Source organism: Arvicanthis niloticus, chromosome 27 (assembly GCF_011762505.2).
Source record: "Arvicanthis niloticus isolate mArvNil1 chromosome 27, mArvNil1.pat.X, whole genome shotgun sequence".
Taxonomy (NCBI): domain Eukaryota; kingdom Metazoa; phylum Chordata; class Mammalia; order Rodentia; family Muridae; genus Arvicanthis; species Arvicanthis niloticus.
Genome location: NC_133435.1, coordinates 22,467,721 through 22,490,416, shown reverse-complemented (window position 1 = coordinate 22,490,416; position 22,696 = coordinate 22,467,721). Strand labels below are relative to the sequence as shown.

General features: G+C 42.9%; 1 protein-coding gene across 1 annotated transcript in view; it reads right to left on the bottom strand.

The window, feature by feature from the left end:
* Window positions 1-2,322: 2,322 nt before the first annotated feature.
* Window positions 2,323-22,696, bottom strand: part of Hpse (heparanase) — a 38,873-nt gene continuing 18,499 nt past the window's right edge. Inside the window, exons 4-12 of the mRNA XM_076926361.1 lie at window positions 20,234-20,407; window positions 17,848-18,016; window positions 16,785-16,832; window positions 15,492-15,585; window positions 14,845-14,951; window positions 13,366-13,480; window positions 10,501-10,619; window positions 8,230-8,376; window positions 2,323-3,903 (exon numbers count right to left, since the gene is read on the bottom strand). Of these exons, the coding sequence (XP_076782476.1) occupies window positions 3,744-3,903; window positions 8,230-8,376; window positions 10,501-10,619; window positions 13,366-13,480; window positions 14,845-14,951; window positions 15,492-15,585; window positions 16,785-16,832; window positions 17,848-18,016; window positions 20,234-20,407 (1,133 nt within the window). The 3' untranslated portion in view covers window positions 2,323-3,743. The remainder of the gene's footprint in view (window positions 3,904-8,229; window positions 8,377-10,500; window positions 10,620-13,365; window positions 13,481-14,844; window positions 14,952-15,491; window positions 15,586-16,784; window positions 16,833-17,847; window positions 18,017-20,233; window positions 20,408-22,696) is intronic.

Genomic DNA, 22,696 nt, shown 5'->3' with positions numbered 1-22,696 from the left:
GCAACTATCTGCTATTAGTAGTAGCTTACCAGCGATTTGTATTGCATATGCTTCTTATTGCTTATGCCTCTAAACTACTTTGGCTCTCTCTCTCTCTCTCTCTCTCTCTCTCTCTCTCTCTCTCTCTCCCTCCCTCCCTCCCTTCCTGCCTTCTGTCCTTCCTTCCTTCCTTTTTTTGAGGCTAGGTTGGGCTTTGTAGCTATGGTTGACTAGGACCTCTCTATGTAGACTAGGCTGACCTCAAACTCACAAGAGATCTGCCTATTCTGCCTCCCCAAGGTGCTGTGATTAAAGAAAGGCATGTGTCGCCATGCCCAGCTGCCTCAATAATTTAAAAAATGATTTTCATCTGGGTGTAGTGATACATGCATGTGTGTCCACGTGTGTATGCATGTGTCCACATGTGTGTGAGTGTGTATGTGTCCAGGTATGTGAGAGTGTGTATGTGTCCACATGTGTGAGTGTGTGTGTGTCCATGTGTGAGAGTGTGCATGTGTCCACATGTGTGTGAAGTCAAATATGTGGATCCCAAGGATTGAACCCAGATCATCAGTCTCTGTGGCAAGCACCTAATGAGCAATGTCTAACAAAATAGTTAAGTAAATTTACAAGTATTTTTAAATAGGTAACATGCATCAACACAAAACCACACACTTCTCACTTCACAGGGAATATAAGTTTATTCCGAGCAACATGAGTGTCCGTGGCTCAAGAATACGGTTTCAGATTCCCCCAAACCACGTTCCAACATAGAAGTAATAACACACATCAAGAGAAAGGGATAAAGCCTATGGTGTTTTGTTTGGAGTCAGTAGATTAAGTGAATACATTAGAAGGTTTCCTGTGATTGTTGGAAGGATGTTAGTTCAGAGACAGAGGTTATCAATGAATGATTAGTAAGGGAGCTAAAGATAGTCCAAGGTAATTTTGGTTCTAGATCCATAGCATTCTGATTCTACCCAACCATAAAGTTCTCAGTTCTAAGCTGGGTAGAATCTCCAACATAGTTCTGGCATTTAAAAACAAAATAAAATAAATACTTAAATTTACACAAGCAATACCTTCTCAGATTTCAAATATAAATCCTTTGAATATTCGAATTCAAAATACCTCAATCTGTTTTTGTTTCTTATTTGTGTGTGTGGTAGGTGATGTGTTCATGCCACTCTGCATGTATGGGGTCAGTTCTCTCCATAAAATGTCACATGGGTTCCATGGACAGAACTTAGGTGGTCTGTACTTTAATTTTTGTAAGCTATTTTATGCCATTAGAAAGATATTTGTGATGGTGTGATGATCACAGGAAATACAAAAATGATGAAGGTTCTGTGTCCACTTGTAAGTGTCACATGAGGTGAGATGAAAATGACTGAAATAGCTTGAGAGTGTCAGGGAAGGGTCAGCGGAGAGAGAGTCAAACAATGTAAGTCACTCAGGTGCTAGAGGAGGTGTTGAAGTTAAGGTCTGAATGGACCTTCACAAACAAAGACATTTGTCACCTAGAAAAGACACAGAGCAGCCAGAGGGAAAGCACACACACAAGCCTGGGAAGGAAACAAGGCTGCTCAGATCTCCTTGTGTGCAGATGAAGTGTCTAAGGTTAAGGCCAATGAATGGCAGGTGCCAGTTACCAAAGGACCTTATGGGCCTGTAAAGGATGGGAAGCCACTTAGGTAGTTCTAGCACTGCAGGGAGAATGGGTGGCCCAGTGGTTAAGGGCTCTTGTAGAAGACCCGGGTTCAGTTCCCGGCATGGCTCACAATCATTTGTAACTCTAACTCCAAGGGAATATGATGCCTTTTGCCCTCCAAGGGCTAGTGCATCTGTGTGTACCCACATGTGCCAGCCCCTAACCCCCAGTTAAAATAGCAAAAAATAAATCTTGAAAGGGTTTGAGGCAAAGTCAGGGTGAATGAACAACTTAGATGTTACTATAGTCACATGAGTGAAAAATTAGGCATTGAGTTTACTCAGTGGATGAGGGACAAGGAAGATAGGTAAGTCAAGACTTTGTGACTGAAGTGGGAAACTATGTTTATGCCTGATGGTTCCTTTTCTGTAGAGTCAAGTATTTTAATGTTGGGGAGGAAACACAAATCCAGGTAGGAGGTATACAGAAAATGGTGAAGGAACAAGAAGCTTCATTCATTCATTCATTCACTCATTCATTCATTCTGAAGTCGTGAGGATCAAACCCAAGGCCTTTTGTCTGTGCTATGATAACATTTTTTCCAGTGAGCCACAGCTCCAACCCATCAAAATCAGACTTTCAAATGTAAGATTCTGTAAACTTTAGATCTATTAGAAGAATAACCACGCAAATTAAGGCTATAAAATTAGTTTATTTCAAATGTGGAAATATAAAAACTTATCTGCATAAAATTGAAGAGTATTGAAGCATACAAATTTTAGGTTCTAGCTTCATCAACATACTAGATTCAATAGAGATAATATTCATAGCAGGCACAAACATACAGAATTGCAATTCTTAAGAGGATTAAAATCCTGGGGGAGGGGGGATCACATTTTGTTATGTAATCAAAACCACAGATCAAAAGCAAATGTCTAGTTCTATGAACCCCACCAAACTTCTCTGCCCCAAGGGAGTATTGCTTGAAGACAGTTACAGGCACTGCTGCCCATGGACAGTGATGGAAATGACCACAGACCTATTCGTGGCCAGTAAGACTTGAAGAGACTTGAGGAAAGGCTTGCCGGGGGAACCTCCAAAGAGCTCTTCAGGTCTGTGAAGAACACTCATCTTCTTCCTCTGGTTGCTGCCAGATCTTGATGAATCTATGGACAAGTTGCAGCTATCATGTGACCAGGCCAAGAAGGGAGCTAGTGCCGCAGACATCAGGACGGAGAGGGAGAAAGGCGATGGACTCCTGGTGACGTGCCCAGTTGTTGGGCCCTACCTCACTTCAACAGCTTCTTATGTGGGCTTATAAATGTCCTCATTTAGAGGTTTTTGTTCCTCACAGGCCAAAGCTTTCCAAGCAAAGCAAAGCAACAACTACTGGTGTAGAAATGTAAACACTAATGGAGGATGACACCAGGTGTTTCCGGAAACTTCTCCCAATCAGCCAACCGTCTCCTTTACAGTCATCTCCAAACCCTATGCATCCCTTCCCTCCAGCTGTGACTGGTCTTTTGTTTGTCTTTGTTCAATATCACTCCACCAAGCCACCAGTCCTTTCCCAGACTCATGAAGAACAAAGAGAAGAGGCGCAGGGGCCATTTCTCTGTTTCAGTTCCTCTCAGAATGTGAGCAGGTGTCTTTCTGCAGCCAGTGTGGCTTTATAGCAATGCGCCTTCCCCCACTGCAGCTACAGAGGCTCCTGAAGGCCGTATTTGACAATCTTCTTATCAAAATAATAACAAATAAAGCTTTAAAAAAAATCAGGACATATCCTTCACTTATTTGCCTCTTGGTCATATTGGAGGTATTCCTATACATTTTTAATAATCCCCCAAATAGTGCATGCAAAGTGCTAAGAATCATTTGCCACTAACTCTCACCACCTGCAGTGGTCTACTTAGAGGAGAACACCACAGTGGATGTAACCCTGAAGCGTGCCCCGCCTTTCTGAGGCTCTGGGTCCAGCACTGAAGCCTGCCCCGCCCTCCAGAGGCTCTGGAGCTTGACCAGGAGTCAGCCTCCGACAGCTAGGGTTCTGCTTTACTCTTATGAATGACACCCCTGACCACTTTCATCCCGGGGTACTGTATGCCTTTGATTTTCATATACAAGCAGCAATTTTGGCATTTCTTATGACAAAAAACCCATAGGAAAAGGCAGGCATGCTTAGTGAGCTTCCTTCGGGGAGAGGCTTTTCTGTTAGAGCTGGCAGGGTCTGCTCATCCACCATCTTCAGGGTTTGACCGTTCAGTTGCACAGATCTACAGGAAGGAAAGACATGCTTGAGTTAGGCAGTTTGCACAAGCACCGTGGCCTCTACAAAACCTGTGGAATCATTTTAGGTCATCAAGGCGGGGTTTGTGGTAGTTTGAATCATATAATTTGTGTTCCAATGAGAGGTGAGCGTAGGTGTTTGGCAGAGACAGACTTAAAACTGCAGTGGGAGAGAACATAACTGGACTAGCCTAGAGTTTGTAGCCTTTTACAGAAACAGGCACAGATCAGGTACCAATTTCATCCTCTTCTCTGAAACAGCACCACACACTTTAGCTTAGGCTGGAACTTACTATGTAACCCAGGCTAGCCTCAGACTCCTAGCAGTCTTCTTACCTCCACTATACTCAGGAACTTCATCTTTTTCTTAATTTTTTTTTTTTTGTTTTTGTTAAAAACTGACTAGATGAGTTATTTTTATGCCATCTATGGAATGCATGTGACACATGTATAACACCCATCACGATACCTACACACAATAAGCATTGTGAGAATATTGTATATAAATTATATAATATATATTATATAAGCATAGCTGACCACTTTTCATACAAATAAGCGTACCAGGCCAGGCCCGTGATCCTAGCTCTCAGGAGGTGGGGTCAGGCGTTCACAGTCAACTCTGAATGCACAGCATATTCATGGGTACAGGAGACACCATCGCAAAAAACCCTAAAATAAAACTAAACCTAACAGAAGTAACCTATCACCCCACCTTCCTTGTAACATCTTGACAGTTCTGTCTTTCTATGCATATAAACACATTTTACTTGAACAAAAATGGGTACGCTGGGCATATTTTCTTAAAACTGATTTTCATTTACAACAACCAAATGTTGCCTCACTCCCTCCAGCAGTCATCCACCACATCGGCTTAACGGACACACGGGTTAAGCCGTCTCTGAGTTCATTAGTGCATTTACTTAATCCATGTGTCCTGTGTTTTTCTTTCTTTTTTTTTTCCGACAGGGTCTCTCTTTGTAGCCCTAGATGGTCTGGAACTCACTATGTAGCCTAGGCTGGCTCCTAACCTATGGACCAACCTCCTCCTGTCTCTGCCTCTCAGGCGCTGGAATTACAGGTACACTATCATGCCTGGATTGAACTGTTTGCTTTTAAAGCCTTTTCATCTCTTGTCTAAGATGGGCTCTCACTACTATGTAGTTCTGGCTGTCCTAGAACTCATTTTGTAGATGAGACTGGCTTTGAACTCACAGAGATCTGCCTCTTTCTGCCTCCTGAGTGGTAGGATTAAAGGTGTACATTACCTCGTTCTGGTACACCTCCCATTCTTACTAGAATCTGTGGGTAGAAACCAGCTTCCATCTTTGTTAACCTTTGTTAGATGCTCAACTCTGAGCCCCACAATTCAAGACCTACGAATAACATGCCATGATTGTGCCAGGGGCTACCAAATCTACAGTGAGGTCTGTAGGCTTTGTTTTTACACTGACACATCACATCGAATTTTAGATGAAGATGGGGAGGAAATATGAGCAGCTTCAGGAAACCACAAGCAAATATAGGTCTTGAAAAGTATCTCTGAATGCTTGTAATAAGACTGTTTAGCATGAATTAAAGGACTATTTGACAATGCCTACTAAAGTCCGAGGGTTGATTTTAGTGCTTCAGTACCTCAGCTTGAAGGCAAATCTGATTACTGTGAATTAATAGTGCTGTGTAAGACAGGGAGACAACAAGGTCCTACCTGCTCAGGCAGCAGCATTTAAACAGCTGCACTTACAAATGTGCTCCAAGGATGTGCGTTTAAGCTGTTTAGCATTGAGGATGGGGTTTCTCTGAGGGAAGTAACTTTTGTTTTGTTTTGTTTTGTTTTGTTTTGTTTTGTTTTGTTTTGTTTTGTTTTTTCAAGACAGGGTTTCTCTGTGTAGCCCTGGCTGTCCTGGAACTCACTCTGTAGACCAGGCTGGCCTCGAACTCAGAAATCTGCCTGCCTCTGCCTCCCAAGTTCTGGGATTAAAGGCATGTGCCACCACTGCCCGGCAACTTTTTAAAAAATAAATATTTATTTATTCATTTAATAAATATTTATTAATAAATATAATATATTAATATATTAATTCTATATTTATATATTAATATATATTTATATATATTTATATATTAATTCTATAATTAATATATTTATATATTTATATATATTTATATATTAATTCTATAATTAATATATTAATATATTATGTAATATATTAATATATAATATATATTCATTTAATGTATATGAGTACACTGTAGCTGTCTTCAGACACACCAGAAGAGGGCATCAGATCCCATTACAGATGGTTGTGAGCCACTATGTGGTTGCTGGGTATCAGAACCTCTCTGGTGGTTCTAACTCAGAACCTCTGGAAGAGCAGTCAGTGCTCTTAACCACTGAGCCATCTCTCCAGCCCAGGGAAGTAACTTCTTGTGGGTTTTGAAGACAGAAACCAGAAGGTGAGGAGAAAAGTCTGTTAAGCTGCAGGTGAGATGCAGATTCATTGAATTAGTCATCAACAGGTTTGGCAGAGCAGAAGACCCTGGGGAACTTGCTGCCGGGCCTACCAGTCTGGATCTGATTTCCCAGAACCATAAGGTAGAAGCACAGAACTAACCTTCATATGCTGTCCTTTGACCCCTGCACTCAGGAATGTACACACAAAATGTAGTTAGAAGCAATTCAAGTGGTTTATCTAGAAGCACATTTATGGCCATTTTTTTCTTACTTTAGTCAAAAAAGAAAGAAAGGAAGGAAGGAAAGAAGGAAGAAAGAAAAAAGAAAAAAGAAAGAAAGAAAGAGAGAAGCTATTTCAGTGCTACAGGAGAATCCCACCCAGCCCTGTGTGTGGTGTTTTGTTCCACCCACAAGCCCTTACTAGATCAGACTTGTGGTTCAGCACTTGTGGCTGTCCATCACCAAGAGAAGTATCTTTCCAGAACAAATAATCTAAATTTGGAAGGTATTCTGCACACCATAAACATCAAGCCCTTTATCTACAAGGGTGTGCTGCTTACAAGATACGTTAAGGCCATGGTGGCACAAAGCCCATGGGAGTAACCAGCCAATAACTGATCTGACTTAAGACCCACTCCATGAGATGGAACCCACACCAGACAATGTACTGGTGACCAGGAGCCTGAGACTAGATACTCCAGGGACCTAGGCTAAAGCCAAATGATACTGGTCTAAAACAAACAAACAAACAAACAAACAAACAAAAATGCAGTGATCCAACAACTCAATGACATTCTGCTACATTTATAGTTCAGTGTCCTGGTGGGCCATGATCAGAGAAGCTTCCTCCTGCAGCAGATGGGATCACGTACAGAGACCCATAGCCAGACAATGTGTGACCTTGGAACATTCAGCCCTAAAGAGGACGTCTCCATCAAATCCCTCCCCTCAGAGCTCAGGGAACCCTGCAGAAAGACTCTAAGAGCCAGAGGGGTGGAGGACACCATCCTTGAACAACCAACATGAGCAAACCTTGTATGAACTCACAGACTGAAAAAGCATGCACAGGGCCTGCACGGGTCTGCACCAGGTCCTCTGCAGCATGGAATATGTTTTCCAACTTAGTGGTTCCTGGGGCTCCCAAGTGTAAGATGGAGCTGGTCTCTGATTCTTGTGCTTTCTTTTGGGCTCTTTTCCTTCTGGTGGTTTGTCTTGTCTAACTTTGATGTGACAGTTTTTGTCTTATATTTTATTTTGTTATATTTTTAAAAGTGAATGAACAAATGAATGAATGAATGAATGAATGAAAACTTAGCCACTAGGGTAAAGGTTAACAACTGAACAATTTTCTCCAATAGAGAGGCACCCCCAGCCTCCCCAGGCAGGAGACAACAAACACCTTTTTGGGGGGGTATTTCTCCATTTTGTTTTCTTGGTCTTGGGGGTTTTGTTGTATTTGTTTTGAGAAAGAACTTTACAGTGAGTGGGAGAGAGAGGGGGGTCTGAAAGGACTTGAGGGAGGAGAAGAATATGATCAAAATATATTTAAATTTAAGAATTGTTTTTAAATAATAATTTTAAAAAAAAACTATATACTGAATAAATCTTGCTTGCTATGTGAAGATATTTGGGATTATAGATTTTATTCTAGGATGACTGTTAGTTTATGTCCATATCCTTTTACATTGGAGTTACATTTATATAAATAAGTATTCATATGTGGAATTTCTGAAATAAAAAAAATGTTAGAATGCAACACTTATTCTTTTCTTCCCCTCCATTAAAAAAAAAAGGCTGTACTGTGATAAGTGCCAATAAACTTACATAATGTTTGCAGTTAACAAGAAAATTTACTCACTTGGAAAGTAATCCATCAGGCCCAAAAGGCTTCAGAAGATACTTATCCACTGGTTTGCTGAACAACGGAGACGGTAACTTCAAGTGCTTGGTGACATTATGGAGGTTCAAGACATACAGAGTTAGATCTCCTTCTTGATATCTTGGGCTAAATGCAAACAGGTTAATTCAGTCATGTATTTGTCTGACATATATTATGAAGAACTTGAACATGCACTGGATCAGACATATTGAGTGCCCATATTCACAAAGGGGGCGGGGCCTATCAGCATCCTTTCCTAGGATGGTGCTAGACCGATCACGTGGCCCTATTTTGGAAACAAGAAAAGTACTGCTCTCCACCCCAACACCACCTGAGATAGAACACTTTGTTCCCTTGCTACATGGAGCTCCAGAAGCCCATAGCCAGGCCATATATTTTTATATAGAGAAAGGTTTAATAATAACAATATCTATTCATGTGAATTCGTTACAAGCTATATAAACAAGAGCTATTCCTAGTCCTATAAAAAGACTGAACCGGAGTCTGGTTAGGGCGCTAGCTGCTCTTCTAGAGAACCAGGGTTCAGTCTCCAATGTGACCGTCCACAACTGTCGTAACTCCAGCTTCAGATATAATACTTTCTTCTGGCCTCCACAGGCACGAAGCACACACATGGTACACAAACATATGTAGCCAAACACCATACATATAAAATAAAAATAATAAGACTGAGACAGGGCTGGGGAGATGGGTAAGCTGTTAAGATGCTTGCTTAATCTCCAGAAACCATGTAAAAAGCTAGACAAGGTGGCTCATGCTTGTTGTTCTAGTGATGGTAGGAAGGGAGGTAGAGATACGCTGGCCTGGTAGCCTAACAAACTTGGCAAAGTTCCAAGCCCATGAGCAATCCAATCTTCTCTAACAAAAGGTAGATGGCCCTCAAGGAAGGACCCCTGAGAATACTGGCTTCTACGTGCACACACATGTATGTATATGCACACCTAGGAATACAAACGTGCACCTCAGATGTGAACATGCCCGTATATAAGAACACACAAAATATAATAATCACACAAAATAAAAAATAATTAAAACAAACAAAGGCGAAGTGTAGTGGGAACAAGTGGGAGGCAGAGGCAGGCAGATCTGAATTCAAGGGCTAGCCTGGTCTACATAGCAAATTCCAGGCCAGTCAAGACTATCTACTAAGACTTTATTCCAAACAAAACAAAACAAAACAAACAAAACAAAAACTAAATCTGTTGCCTTTTTCAGAATTTATGCATTTCAACTATCCCTTACTCCTTCCTATGGACTTTTCTATTCAGACAGTCCCCTGTCACCAGAAATGGAAACTGTTAAGTGCTTTTGGGCTAGTGTTAGCCTATCAGCCATGGCAACTCCCTTCAAGGAACCAATTGTTTCATCTGAATGTGGTGATATTTTACTTGTGTCCATTCCTGAAAAATTCAGGATATTTTCATTATAGGTTGTAACGATTAAAATCCCTTTTAATTGTGAATCTTTGCTGGGTTGCAAATGCCTATATTTAAACAATTGGGTTTTTTTAAATCTTATTTATCTTTTTTTTTTTTTTTTTTTTTTGACAAAGTTTCTCTGAGTCCTGACCACCTGAAATTACCTCAGGAAACCAGGCTGATAAAAATTAAGGATCTGCCTGCCTCTGCTTCCCAAGTGCTGTGATTAAAGGTGTGTGTCACGACTGCCTGGCTTGTTTTTTTTTTTTTTTTTTTTTTTTTTAAACTTATTTATGTGTATGAGTGTTTTGCCTGCATATATGTACACTGTGTGTGGGCCTGGTGTCTGCTGAAGCTAAAGTGTTGAATGCCCTAAAACAAGAGTTACAAACAGTTTAAGTTGCTTATGTGGGTGCTGCTACTGGACATTGAACCTGGGTCCTCAGCCGGTGCTCTTAACAGCTGAGCCATCTCTTCAGCCCCTATTTAAGCAATTGTGCGCGTGCGCACATATGCAAATGTGCTGTGATCACAGGAGTACATGACCACGCCCAGCTTTTTCTACAAGGATGCTGGATATTAACGCAGGTCCCCATGCTTCCATGGAGCATGTCCCCCATGGAGCCGTCTTTCCGGCCCTGCTAGCAATTTTTTGAAGCTAGATCCTCCAATCATGAAGACGAAAAGGAAAGATAAAGCAAAACAACACAGGCCCCATCCATCAGAGCTAGGGGCAACCGGAGCGCTGGACGGGGAGTTACTCGCCTCCCCGATGCAGACTGCTGTTGGGGGAAGGATGTTCCATACTTACTGATAGGCGTTAGTGCAGTGGACGTACACTCGCAGTTTGTTTCTGTCTGGGCCTTTCACTCTTGACATTAACACCTTGGGACCTACCAATTTCTTGAACAGAAGAGAGAGCCAGTAATCCTAGTTCATTCAGCGGGGAGGAACCAAAAACAGATCTCTGGTTATTTTCTTATTTGTATCTTAACAGGCCAGTGTCAACTACACAGCTATTGTATACCAGTGTGACAATTACCCCGGGGATTTTTATGACCACAGTAAATGGGAGAAGTTCTGACCAAAACAAATCAACTCTCATACCATTTTCAACAAGGAAATTGAAATATTGGCTAAATAAATTCAAGTCATTCTCTTAAAATCATTCTTAGAAGGGCCGGAGAGATAGCTCAGCAGTTACGAGCACCAGCTGCCCTCCCACACAGTGGCTCAGAACTGTTTGTAACTCCAGTTTCTGGGGTGAGGGGGAAGCAATGCCTTCTCCTAGCCTCTAAGATCACTGGGTATGAAAGTTGGGCACACTCATAAATGCAGGCAAAACACCCTGACACATGAAATAAAATTAAAAAAAAATTTTTAAAAACTATACCATTAAAATATCCTTAGAAAACAACTTTTCAAATGTCATTTTTTATATATTTGCTTATTTAGTTTTTGTTTTTAAAAGATAGAATCATGTAACTTGGGCTGGCTTCAAATTCACTAAGTAGCTAAGGTTGGCCCTGAATGTCTGATTTTCTCCTTCCACTGGCCAATGGGGATCAGGTGTGCACCCCCACTTGGCTTCCGTTGATATAGAATCAAAATGTCAACCTCATGCTTCTTAGGGCACTGGTTACCATACCTGAAGTTTTAGACACACACGCACACTCAATCACAGTCAGAATACACAGAACTCACACATACACAAGGTAGGACTTTGGATAAAAGGCTAAATTTCCTCATTTAGTATCAAATATACTATGAGATAGGTAAAAATAAAATTTTATTCATAATATCCTGACGATTATTATATACATGCATGCATATATAAAAATTATTTTGAGACAGGGTCTCATATGTAGCTTTTTACAGGACTGGAACTGACTATGTGACCAGGCTGGCTGCTGCCAGCTGCTATTAATGGCATGTGCCAGCATAGGTGGCTCAAATCTTGAAGATTATGGATAAAATAGCTAATTATTATGATGGTGGGGTTTTTGTTTTGTTTTGTTTTTTTTTTTTTTTTTTTTTTTTTTGAGACAGGGTTTCTCTGTGTATTTTTGGCTGTCCTGGAACTCACTCTGTAGACCAGGCTGGCCTCAAACTCAGAAATCCGCCTGCCTCTGCCTCCCAAGTGCTGGGATTAAAGGCGTGCGCCACCACCGCCAGGCACGATGGTGTTTTTAATACATAACCCTGGCTGTTGTAAAGTTAGACAAACTTTATGGTGCTATAACATAATTTGTAGTCCCTGTAGTTGAGACACGAGGCTACTTTGTTGCCCAGGCTGGCTTAAAACATACTATGTAACCTGGATGGCCTTGAACTCATGGTGGTTCTCCTGCATCAGCCTTTCAAGTGGGATTATGGGCAGGAGTCACCACTCCTGGATATTATAAAAAGTTCTGAATTTTTGCTAGTAACTAGGATTGCATTTTCCACCTCTCTCTCTCTCTCTCTCTCTCTCTCTCTCTCTCTCTCTCTCTCTCTGTGTGTGTGTGTGTGTTTGTGTGTGTGTGTGTGTGTGTATTTCTTTATACATGCACGTGAGTGCAGGCACCGTTGTTTGCCATAACTTGTGTGTAAGTCAGTGTGAACAACCTTTCTTGTTGGTCTCTCTGCTTGTTGCTAGAGACACCAGAATGTCTGGCCTCAAAACTTCTGGGATTTCTGAGTTGATGTCCCATCTCCTCATAGGAGCTCTGGGATCACAGACGACACTGCTGTACCAGGCTTTTCATAGTCTCTACAAATTCAAAGTGCAATAAACCAGCCAAGTGTAGGCTTTAATCCCAGCTCTTGTGGGGCAGAGGCAGAGGCAGGGGAGTGAGTTCCAGGAGAGCCTGAGCGACATAATAGAGAGTTCTTGTCTCAAAACAAAAAACAACAACAACAACAACAACAACAACAAAAAACCCAAAAATCAAAATGCAATAAGCACCTCCCACACTGAGCCACCCTCTAGTCCTGGAATAGTGATTTTAGCTTTGACTTGCTAAAACTGCAAAACATTCATTCAAAATTTTAAATAAATGCACACCATACTCCAAGTAGATTTTGTTTGTTTGTTTTTCAAGACAGGTGTAGGCCTGGCTGTCCTGGAACTCAGTCTGTAGATCAGGTTGGCCTTGAACTTATGGAGAGCTCCCTCCTTGCCTCTGCCTCCTGATGGTTGGGATTACCACCACCCAGCTTTTTTTTTTTTTTTTTTTTTTTTTTTGCTTTTTTGGGGGGGAGGAGGGGGAGGAGAGACACTATTTTAAAAATAATTCCTGGGTTTTTTTTTTTTTTTTTTTTTAAGATTTATCTATTTATGTATATGAGTATACTGTAGCTGTCTTCAGACACACCAGGAGAGGCCATCAGATCCCATTACAGATGGTTGTGAGCCACCATGTGGTTACTAGAAATTGAACTCAGGACCTTTGGAAGAACAGTCAGTGCTCTTAACCACTGAGCCATCTCTCCAGCCCAATTTCTGATTCTTAATTTATGTTCTTGAGTCACAAAGAAAGAAAAAAGAAAGGGAAAAAAAAATAAAAATGATCTGAAAGAGTCCTCTCAGCCACACACAGCTCTGTACTGAGGACACTGACTCCCCAGCAGGTTAGTACAGGGCCCGGGGCAGCCTTCCCTGTACTCGCAGACACAGGAGAGTGAGGTCACGTACCGGTAGTGGCTCGAAGTTTTCATCCACTAAGTGGTAGTTGCCTGCTCCGAAGAACACCTGCCTCATGACGACCTCGATGCCCATCTGGGCTGACAGGCCCAGTTTATCCAGCCACCTGGGACAGAATGACATGAGCTCTCTTCAGATTGGAAAACGAAGTCATTCCATTCTAATTACACATAGATTTGTTCATCTAGCGGGGAGGACTTGACAAGAAACCGTAAGAATGGCGTTAATTGAAAATAAGTCGTTCAAATAAGATGGTGGTGGACGCGCACGCCCTCCCACAGGACACCGCGCTCTGCCTAGCGTGACGTTCATAGGCTGGAGGAGTTTCCTCGAGGGCGAGGCAACTTCTACAGAGCAGAATTGAACTCCCACCCGGCAGACAGCTCCTCATGCAGTGGTCTCGCTCCTCAGGCCCTCCTGGCTCCTTCTCTTTTGCTTCTGCTCATCCACGAGGTGAGCAGTTTTACTACCACATGCTTCTACCACATGCTTCTGCCATAGCAGTCTGCTTCATAGACTCAAAGGCAACAGGGCCAAACGACCCGGGGCTGAAGCCTCCGATAGTGGGCCAAAATAAACCTTTCCTGTCTTACATGGCTTATCTTGGGTATTTTTCCACCGTGACAGAAAGATTACACAAATTCTTTGGCCTGTTTTTAGACCATAATAATTGCTTCTTTCTTCCCTTCATCCTCCTCCTCTTCATCATCATCACCATCATCACTATCATCACCATCATCACCACTATCATCATCATCACCATCACCACTATCATCACCATCATCATCACCACCGTCATCATTGTTCCCATCCTCACCCTGTGGTCGAGGTTGGGGCCTGTGAACACTCTAGCAAGCTTTCTATCACTGACTTTTATCTTCGGGCCTCATTTCATGTTTTTATTTTTGAGACAAGACCCCTTAGTTGTCCAGCCTGGCCTTGAACTCACTCAGTAATCCAATTAGATCTCAAACATGCAATCCTCCTGTCCCAGCTTCCTAAGTAGCTAGGATTCCAAATACCTGCCATCATGCCCAGCCAAACTCGATTAAAAACAAACAAACAAACACCTTTATACTTGTTTGTAATTCTTGGCTGGGGACACCAATTAAAGATGTCCAGCAAGATTTATCAGAGCTTAGATAAAAGTGTAGGAGAGTTCTTGCCTGCGTGTATGTCTGCGTGTGTACACACAGGTGCCCGTGGAGACAGTAAGAGGGCATTGCATCTCCTAAAACTGGGGTTACCATGTGTGTGCTGGGACTTGAACCCCAGGCCTGTACTCACAGCCAGCGTTCCTAACCACTGAGCCATCTCTTCAGGCTGGAAAACCACTTTTTTCCCCCTAAGTCCTTGACGCACAATTTTGGGGCTCTACCTCAGAAACCGTATTTGAGGCAGGTTTTGGCTGCCGTTGGAGGGTGCAGAAGAGCTGGAATCTGAGCCCCAAGGCCTCACAGTGTCACTCACATAAAGCCGGCTGCAAACGTGTTGGACAGCAAAGGCGCCCCGCCGCCGTACGCAGAGCTCGTCTCCCCCAACCAGACCTTCTTGCCGGGCGTCATCTCCTTAGTTACCTGAGGAATGAGGCCATTGCAAACAAGTCAAGCGCCTCAGTGCTGAGTGACAGCGCACAGAGCGTTGCATCTCCAGGTTCATCTGTCCTATCATTACAAGTACATTGGTGCCGGGCGGTGGTGGCGCACGCCTTTAATCCCAGCGCTTGGGAGGCAGAGGCAGGCGGATTTCTGAGTTCGAAGCCAGCCTGGTCTACAGAGTGAGTTCCAGGACAGCCAGGACTATACAGAGAAACCCTGTCTCGAAAAACAAACAAACAAACAAACAAGTACACTGGTAATCACTTACCTTATATGGGCCTACTGGGTACAGAAGGGGGGTAAATAAATATGGTTTGTAACAGTTAACGCCACTGAAAGGCCACTAGAAGTATTTCACTTTCTAGATCCAAATAAGATCTAATGCTTAGGAGGAAACCAAGGAATGGTGCTTACTCCTTAAAACTAGGAAGAAAAATATGTCAATACATATATCCCTAGGCATCGATAGACCATATCATGGAGACTGGTGCGGCATGAAAGTTTTAGGAAGACTATTACCTTGAGAATTTTCTTCACAGATAGAATAAAAGTGTCCAGCACATCGGAGCTCAGAAAATCTTCTTTGGTAGCCACACGGCCATTCAAGTAGTAGCTAAATTATTTAGAAAAAAAAAATACAAGTTACTCCCTGCTGTTAAGTCAGTTGTGAACCTTGTAGTTCTTCATACCTTTTCTCAGTGTTATTATTTTTTAAAAAGAGTTCTTCCAGAGAGGATCTAACACAGGGAAGGGTCTACTTTATCCAAATAACTATGCGTCAGCTCTTCCACCTTAAGAAGAGACCGGCAGAATACAGGGGCAAAGGGTTCCTCATTCTTTGGCAAGCAACTGGTTTTACCTGCTTCTGTAGCTCATGGCTCAGTTGGCCATGGACCTTGATCTTTGTAAGAATTACCACATTATTTACAACAACATTACATTTGTTTCATTAATATTAAAATTTCTGTATAATGACATTCAAAATGCTGCCTGTTTATTACTTGAACTTCAAAAGTCAATCAGATCAGAAGTCAGGCAAAAAATAACAATAAATACAAGTGGAATTACTTTTTCAGCATTAAGAATTCTTATTCTTTTGGCAGGAGGTGGTGGCATACACCTTTGATTTCAGCACTCAGGAGGCAGAGGCAGGTGGATCCCTGAGTCTGAGGCTAGCCTGGACTACAGAGTGAGTTCTAGGACAGCCAGAGCTACACACAGAAACCCTGTCTCAAAAAAAAAAAAAAAAAAAAAAAACCAAAGGAAAATGGTGGTGGGGAGGGCTACACAAGACTTTGTCTCAAAAAATCAAAACAAAAAAAAAACAAATCAACATCAGAAAAATAATCTCTATTTTAAAAAAACCTTTGTTTATTTATTTAGAGACACAGTCTCACCCTGTAGCCTTGGTTGGCCTGGAGCTCAGTATGTAGATCAGGCTGGATTTGAACTCACAGAGATCTCCTGAGTGCTAAGATTAAAGATGTGCACCACCACACCCAACTTATTTTTAATTTTTTTGTGTGTAAACATGTGCCTGTATGAGTTATATGCACATGTGTGTGTAGTGCCTTTGGAGGCCAGAAAAGGGTATTAAATCTCTTGTAAATAGAGTTACAGATGGTTGTGAGCTGGGAACCAAACCCAGGTCTTCTGTAAGAATAGCATGTGGTGCTCTTAACCGCTGAGCCAGCTCTCTAGCCTATTAGCTGCCATTTGTAACGTAACTATAATTACATCACTGAGGCATGAGGAGGGTCTTAAACAAACTGATGTTTTGTTTAAACTGGATATTGTAATGTGGGTACTTACTGATGCCACGTAAGAGAGTCGATCACTTCTCCGCCAGCCTTCAGAAAACTAGAAGAAACGTTCAGTGGTGGGGTCACTTACCCTCAAACAAATGTGTGCTTCAGAATAGCTTTATTCCCTGGGGATAGCTGACTATGCCGTGCGTCTCGGGCAACACAAACATCCCGATCACACTCGACATTTGCTCCAGAATCCATGGAATTTTAAGCTAATATTTCCTCTTCTGGTAAACCATATAATTAAGCAGCAGACTGTTTACTAATACGTAGACTACTGGGGCTTCTCCATGGGAAGAAAAGTGGTTCTGCTTTCTTGCCAAGAGAGCAGCAAAAGCTAAGAAGGAAACCGATGTCCCTCTCAGAGCTAAAGCCAAAGTCAAGGCCACTGAACGAAGACCTGCACAGCACCCTCCTTCCACTGCTCAAGACCCTGCAGCTCCAGAGGCAATCTGAATACCTCAGTGATAGCATCCCCTGGAGGAACAAGCTTGACCCCGCTGCCCTCATTTAGTTCCCCCTGACCTCTGCGTCAGTCATGGAGAAGATGGAAGCCATCAACATGACCCAGCTCATTGTTTATGTCAAGACCAGTACGAGTTGGATCAAACAGGCTAAGAGGAGACTCTAGGACATTGGTGTGGCCACAGCAACCCTCTGCTTGGGCCTGACAGAAGGCACACGTTCCCTTAACTGCCTCTTTGGTTGTTGTCAACAACATTGAAACCATCTAAACTCAGTTCAGAGGGCTAATTTTAAGTACACATTTTTTTTTTTTTAGCATTAAAAAAATAAGAAGGCTCCAGGTGGTGGTGGCATATACCTTTAATCCCAGAATCCAAGAGGCAGAGGCAGGTGAAACTCTGAGTTCTAAGCCACCCTGGTCTATATAGCCAGTTCCAGGACAGCAGGGCTACGAAGAAAAACCCTATCTTGAAAAACCAAGAAAAAAGGAAGAGAGAAAGAAAGAGAAAGTGAAGGTGGGGCGAAGGGGGAGGGGGAAGAGTGGGAGGGTAGAGGAAGGGGGAAGAGGAAGAAGAAAGTAGTTGTATTTCTCCAGTTCCTACCTTCTCAGCAGCTTAACTGTCTTCCCACGAGGCTGACCAATGTCAGGACCATAGAGTTTTGCGTTTTGGAAAGCTGACCTTTGTAGAAGTTTATGCAACTCCACAAAGTCTTCTCCTAACTGCAACCCATCGACAAGAATGTGAGCTTTCTTCCAGAAACTGTTGGGTTCTGAAAGACAGCAAGTCTCACCTCTTACCTGAACATTCTTTCTTTAAACACAAGCATACAGCAACAAACATTTCTCAAACTACAAAACCTAGAATCAAACGTCAAGAAAAGTTATTAAAGACGAGAGCTTGGAAACACACACACTTGAATCACAGCATAAGGATGGAGTCAACAAGTTCCAGTTAATAATGGAGATGCTAAGTCAACGGGCATCTGCAAAGTAGGCTACATCCAGGATTTAGTAGCCCTATTTTTATTTAGTCTCTTACAAAGAACGATAGAAAAATGAAGGCTAAGAACATACCGCAGCCGGTAAAACACCAGCCTTGCAAGCAGGGGGACCTGAATTTGATCCCCAAACTCCATGTAAAAAAAGCCAGACACAGTGGCACATTTGTAAACCCAGCACTGGAGAGGCAGAGACAAGAGGACCTCTGTGGCTCGCTCGCTCTCCAGCTAGCCTAGTGTATAAGGGGAGCTCCAGGTGAGTGAGAGACCATATCTTGTTCACACACAAAAAGTAGAAGGTATCCAAGGAATGACATGTTAGGGTGTTCTCTGGCCTTTGCATGTTCATGCATGCAAGCATAATAAGCACATGAACATGTAAACACACACAGAGAGAGAGAGAGAGAGAGAGAGAGAGAGAGAGAGAGAGAGAGAGAGAGAGAGAAGAAAACAAGAAAGAAAGAATGGGCAGGTAGAAGACTATTATGTGTACAACAGTGCCTGTCCAAACAGCATGCGCTCATCAAATGACAATGTTTTATCTTTGGACTTCACATCCCCAGACTCCAGCTTTATTGATTGATGTATGGAAAATTCTTCTACAAATATTTTTGAATAAATCTGACTAATTATTAGCATGTTAGGTAGAGCTTCCAAGTTCCTGGGGACTGGAGAGATAGCTCAACGGTTAAGAGCACAGGCTGCTCTTCCATGTGGCCTGGACCCACCTGGTGGCTCACAACTCTCGATAATCTATGCTGGAAACTTCTAGACAGCTTGAGCATATAGTGGAGGTTGGAATGTGGTGGGGAGTGTAGTAGCTACTTTCTGTTGTAATAGCTGAAAGCAACTTGTGGAAGAAATAATTTCCTTCTTAAAAAATTTATTTAATTTTCTGTATATGAGTACACTGCAGCCGTCTCCAGACACACCAGAAGAGGGCATCAGATCCCATCACAGATGTTTCTGAGCCACCATGTGGTTGTTGGGAATTGAACTCAGGACCTCTGGAAGAGCAGCCAGTGCTCTTAACCGCTGAGCCATCTCTCCAGCCCAGAAGAAATAATTTCTATTGCTTATTGTTTTAGAGGGTATGCTTTATAGTAGCCAACACAGAAAGCTGAGGTGGGGTGGGGTGGGGAGATGAGATAAGCCTATAAACCCTCAAAGCTAGCTCCCAGTGACATACTTTCTCTAGCAAGGCTGCACTCTCTCCCCTAACAGTTCTTCCAATAGAGGACCCAGTCTGCGTATACCTCAGCCTACGGGGACATTTCTCACTCAAACCACCACGTGGAGATTGCCTGGCAGATGGAGAAACAAATGCAAGGAAAATAGAATTAAACTGCCAACCTCAGGGTTTCGACAATCCAGTGTGCTAAGCCCAAGAGGTTTAAAAGACTGCAAGGCTCATGGGAATCTGGGAGGAAGCCGGGAGCTGATGGCTCCTGTCGGTTTTCTTATCTCAAAACAACAAGAAGATGTGCTAATGAGAAGGCTTGGCTGGTGAGGCATTACATAGAACACACGTGGAGCCTGGAGGACAGTCAACTTCTCAAAACTGTCCTCTGACCTAGTCATGTGTGTGCTGTGGCATGTGACCTTCCCCTGTGACATATGTAATAAAATAATAATAATACACATTTGAAAAAGAAAGGAGGGAAGGAAGAAAGAAAAAGACAAACAGATGTAACCAACACCACCAGCATTTAGGGTAGGGCAATGGCTCAGTTAACAAAGTGTAAGAAGGCCTGAGTTCATATTCCCAGGACCCACAGGAAATGCTTGGCTCAGTACTACACCTATAATCCAGCAATGGCTGGGAGGCAGAGACAGGGACCCCAGGGCTCAATGGCCAAAAAATCATTGAGTTCTAAGTTCAGCAAAAGACCCTGCCTCAAAAAACGAGGTGAAGACTGATGGAATATAAGAAGAGAAAAATATCACCAAGGGAATGCATTTAGGAGTAAGATGTCCCCGGATACGTACCATTGCCCAGTTCCCAGGAGATGTTGTAACCCTTGGAAGAGCAGTAGTTGAGGAGAAGCTGGGCGTTGGAGCTGTTCCACCGCAAGTCTGGGGTTCGTAGTAACGCATTGAGACCAAAGATCAGGTCTAACCTCGAGCACTTAGCGAAACTGTAGAGCATGTCCACTGAGCTCCCTAAAAGACAAAAGGTGGCATTTGGTCACGTTGGCACTGCAGCGAAGACTGCCTCTGGGCTTGCTCTTTGTGAGTTCTCGTTATATTATTTAGTCAAAGGAATTCTACTCCTAATAAATGACTGTCATTATGCCTAGGCAGTGACACAACTGGACATGTGACCAAACAAAGAAAGGCCTGGACTGGGGTTGTAGCCCGGATGGCAGAGTATTTGGCTAACGTGCAGATAGCCGAGAACTATTCAGGCCTCAACCCCTCTGTCCAGACTATGAGGACCTTACATGTCTAATTCTTTTGCCTCCAGCTCCTAAGCATTGGCAACTGTAGCTCTCTACTTAGGTTTTGAGGGTATCAACAATACAATTTTAAGTTTTTCCATTCTCATTTTAATTTTGTGTATGGATAACACAAATACATGCCAGCCTGCCTATCTGTGCACCACAATGTGCATGTAATGCTTTCAGAGGCCAGAAAAGGTGCTGGATTCCCTGGTACTGGAGTTGCAGATGGTTGTGAGCTGTGGTGTGGTGCTGGGGATTGAGCCCAGGTCCTCTGGAAGAGCAGTCATGAAGACCTCTCTCTGTCCTCAACAATACAATTTTAAGTGTGGTCTTTGAACTGGGTGTTGTAGGTGTAATACGTCTCTATGATTTTCACATACGTTCTCAAATCATTTATTCAGCAGAATAAATTCACTTAAGAACTCTTCTAGTTTACACACACACACACACACACACACACACACACACCCCTCTCTATCTGGTAAATGTCAAGACTTTCTCCTTAAAAGTAGTTTTGTTTTCTTTGGCCTTTAAGTCTTTACGTGAATCACCTTTGTAATCATAGCAGTGCAGTCTCAGACTCAATGCTATTGGCCAAGGCTTCTGGGTAGCTTTAGGTGTAAGGGTTGGTCTGGTACTGCCATGTATTTAAATGCTATATACCAGACCCTAAGATCTGGTTGCTCCAAGATGAGCAGATTCTCATGTGTACCAGCTTTTGTTGTGTAAACCTTGCCCCCAAGTTATCCATACTTGGTTAATAAAGATGCCTACAACCTGGGCTAGGCAGGAGAGGGGGCAGAGCAAAGGTTCCAGGGCTTGTGGGTCCTGGGCAGAGACCAGGAGGAGAAGAGAGGAAGAAGAAAGAAGGAAGAAGGAAGAAGGAAGAAGGAAGAAGGAAGAAGGAAGAAGTCACCATGGGGTAGGTGGACCCTGAGTGCATGGCCATGAGGACTGGCCTGTTGGAGTAGGAGCGGCCAGGAGGAATGTGGCAAGTGATATCCTGGGGTTATTGACAGGGAAGAAGATAAAATAGCATAGAGGGTTGACATCTGCCCAGATCTAGTGCTTTAAGACTTATTATAAATATACAGGCTTTTGTATCTTTTATTTGAGAAGTATATGGCCTAAGTGGGGTAAAAACTCCCAGAATAATATTTACTACAACACTTAGGTACTGAGATATTTGCTATGTCACCCACTGACAGCACTGTGGTCAGTCAGCAAGGAGTGACATGCACTGGGATTTGAGAAACTTGGAGTGAAGCCACCTAGCATCTTAAAGCCTCCATTTGGGACAGCCTTGAGCTCACTCCAAACCTCCACACTCACTTTGCTATGCGGTCTACACAGCACAGGTGCTTGCCTACCTCCACACTGGGGTTGTGTTCGCTATTCCTCAGTAGTCGTGAGTATACACGTAGACCCAAAGATCAAGTCCAGTGAGCTACACTTAGCAAGAGAGCCTACTGCGAACTGTAGCTTAGCTGCCGCAGTCACACCCACGATCACTTGAAAATTGCAAATGTGACACAGAAAGTGGATCAGGGATCATCGACCCGAGTCACAGGTTCACCTCTGCCAGTTACAGATGAGAGCAGGAGCAGCAGGTTTGCCCTCCAGGGCACATGTGGTCCCGGATGAGGACCAGACACATCTACTCCAAGGAGTGGGGCCGAGCGCCATGCTTAGTAGCGTAAACTGGGGCCCTAGTACTTGGAAGCCTAAGGTGGAAGAATTAAGAGTCTGGGGGCTAGTCTGGGCTACAAAGTGAAACCCTATATCAAACAACAGTGACAAACACATGAGAACATTTTGGAAAACAAAAAAACCAATAAATAAATAAATAAATAGTTAGATAGACAGACAGACAGATAGATAAATAAACACAGGTGTAAGGCACCATGGCTGCCTAGTTCTCCTTGTTTCCAAAAAAGCCTGGCATGCCTGCTTTGCAGAGTATATTTTGTTCATGCTTCTCTCTGCCTCTGTTTCTTTAAAATTTTCC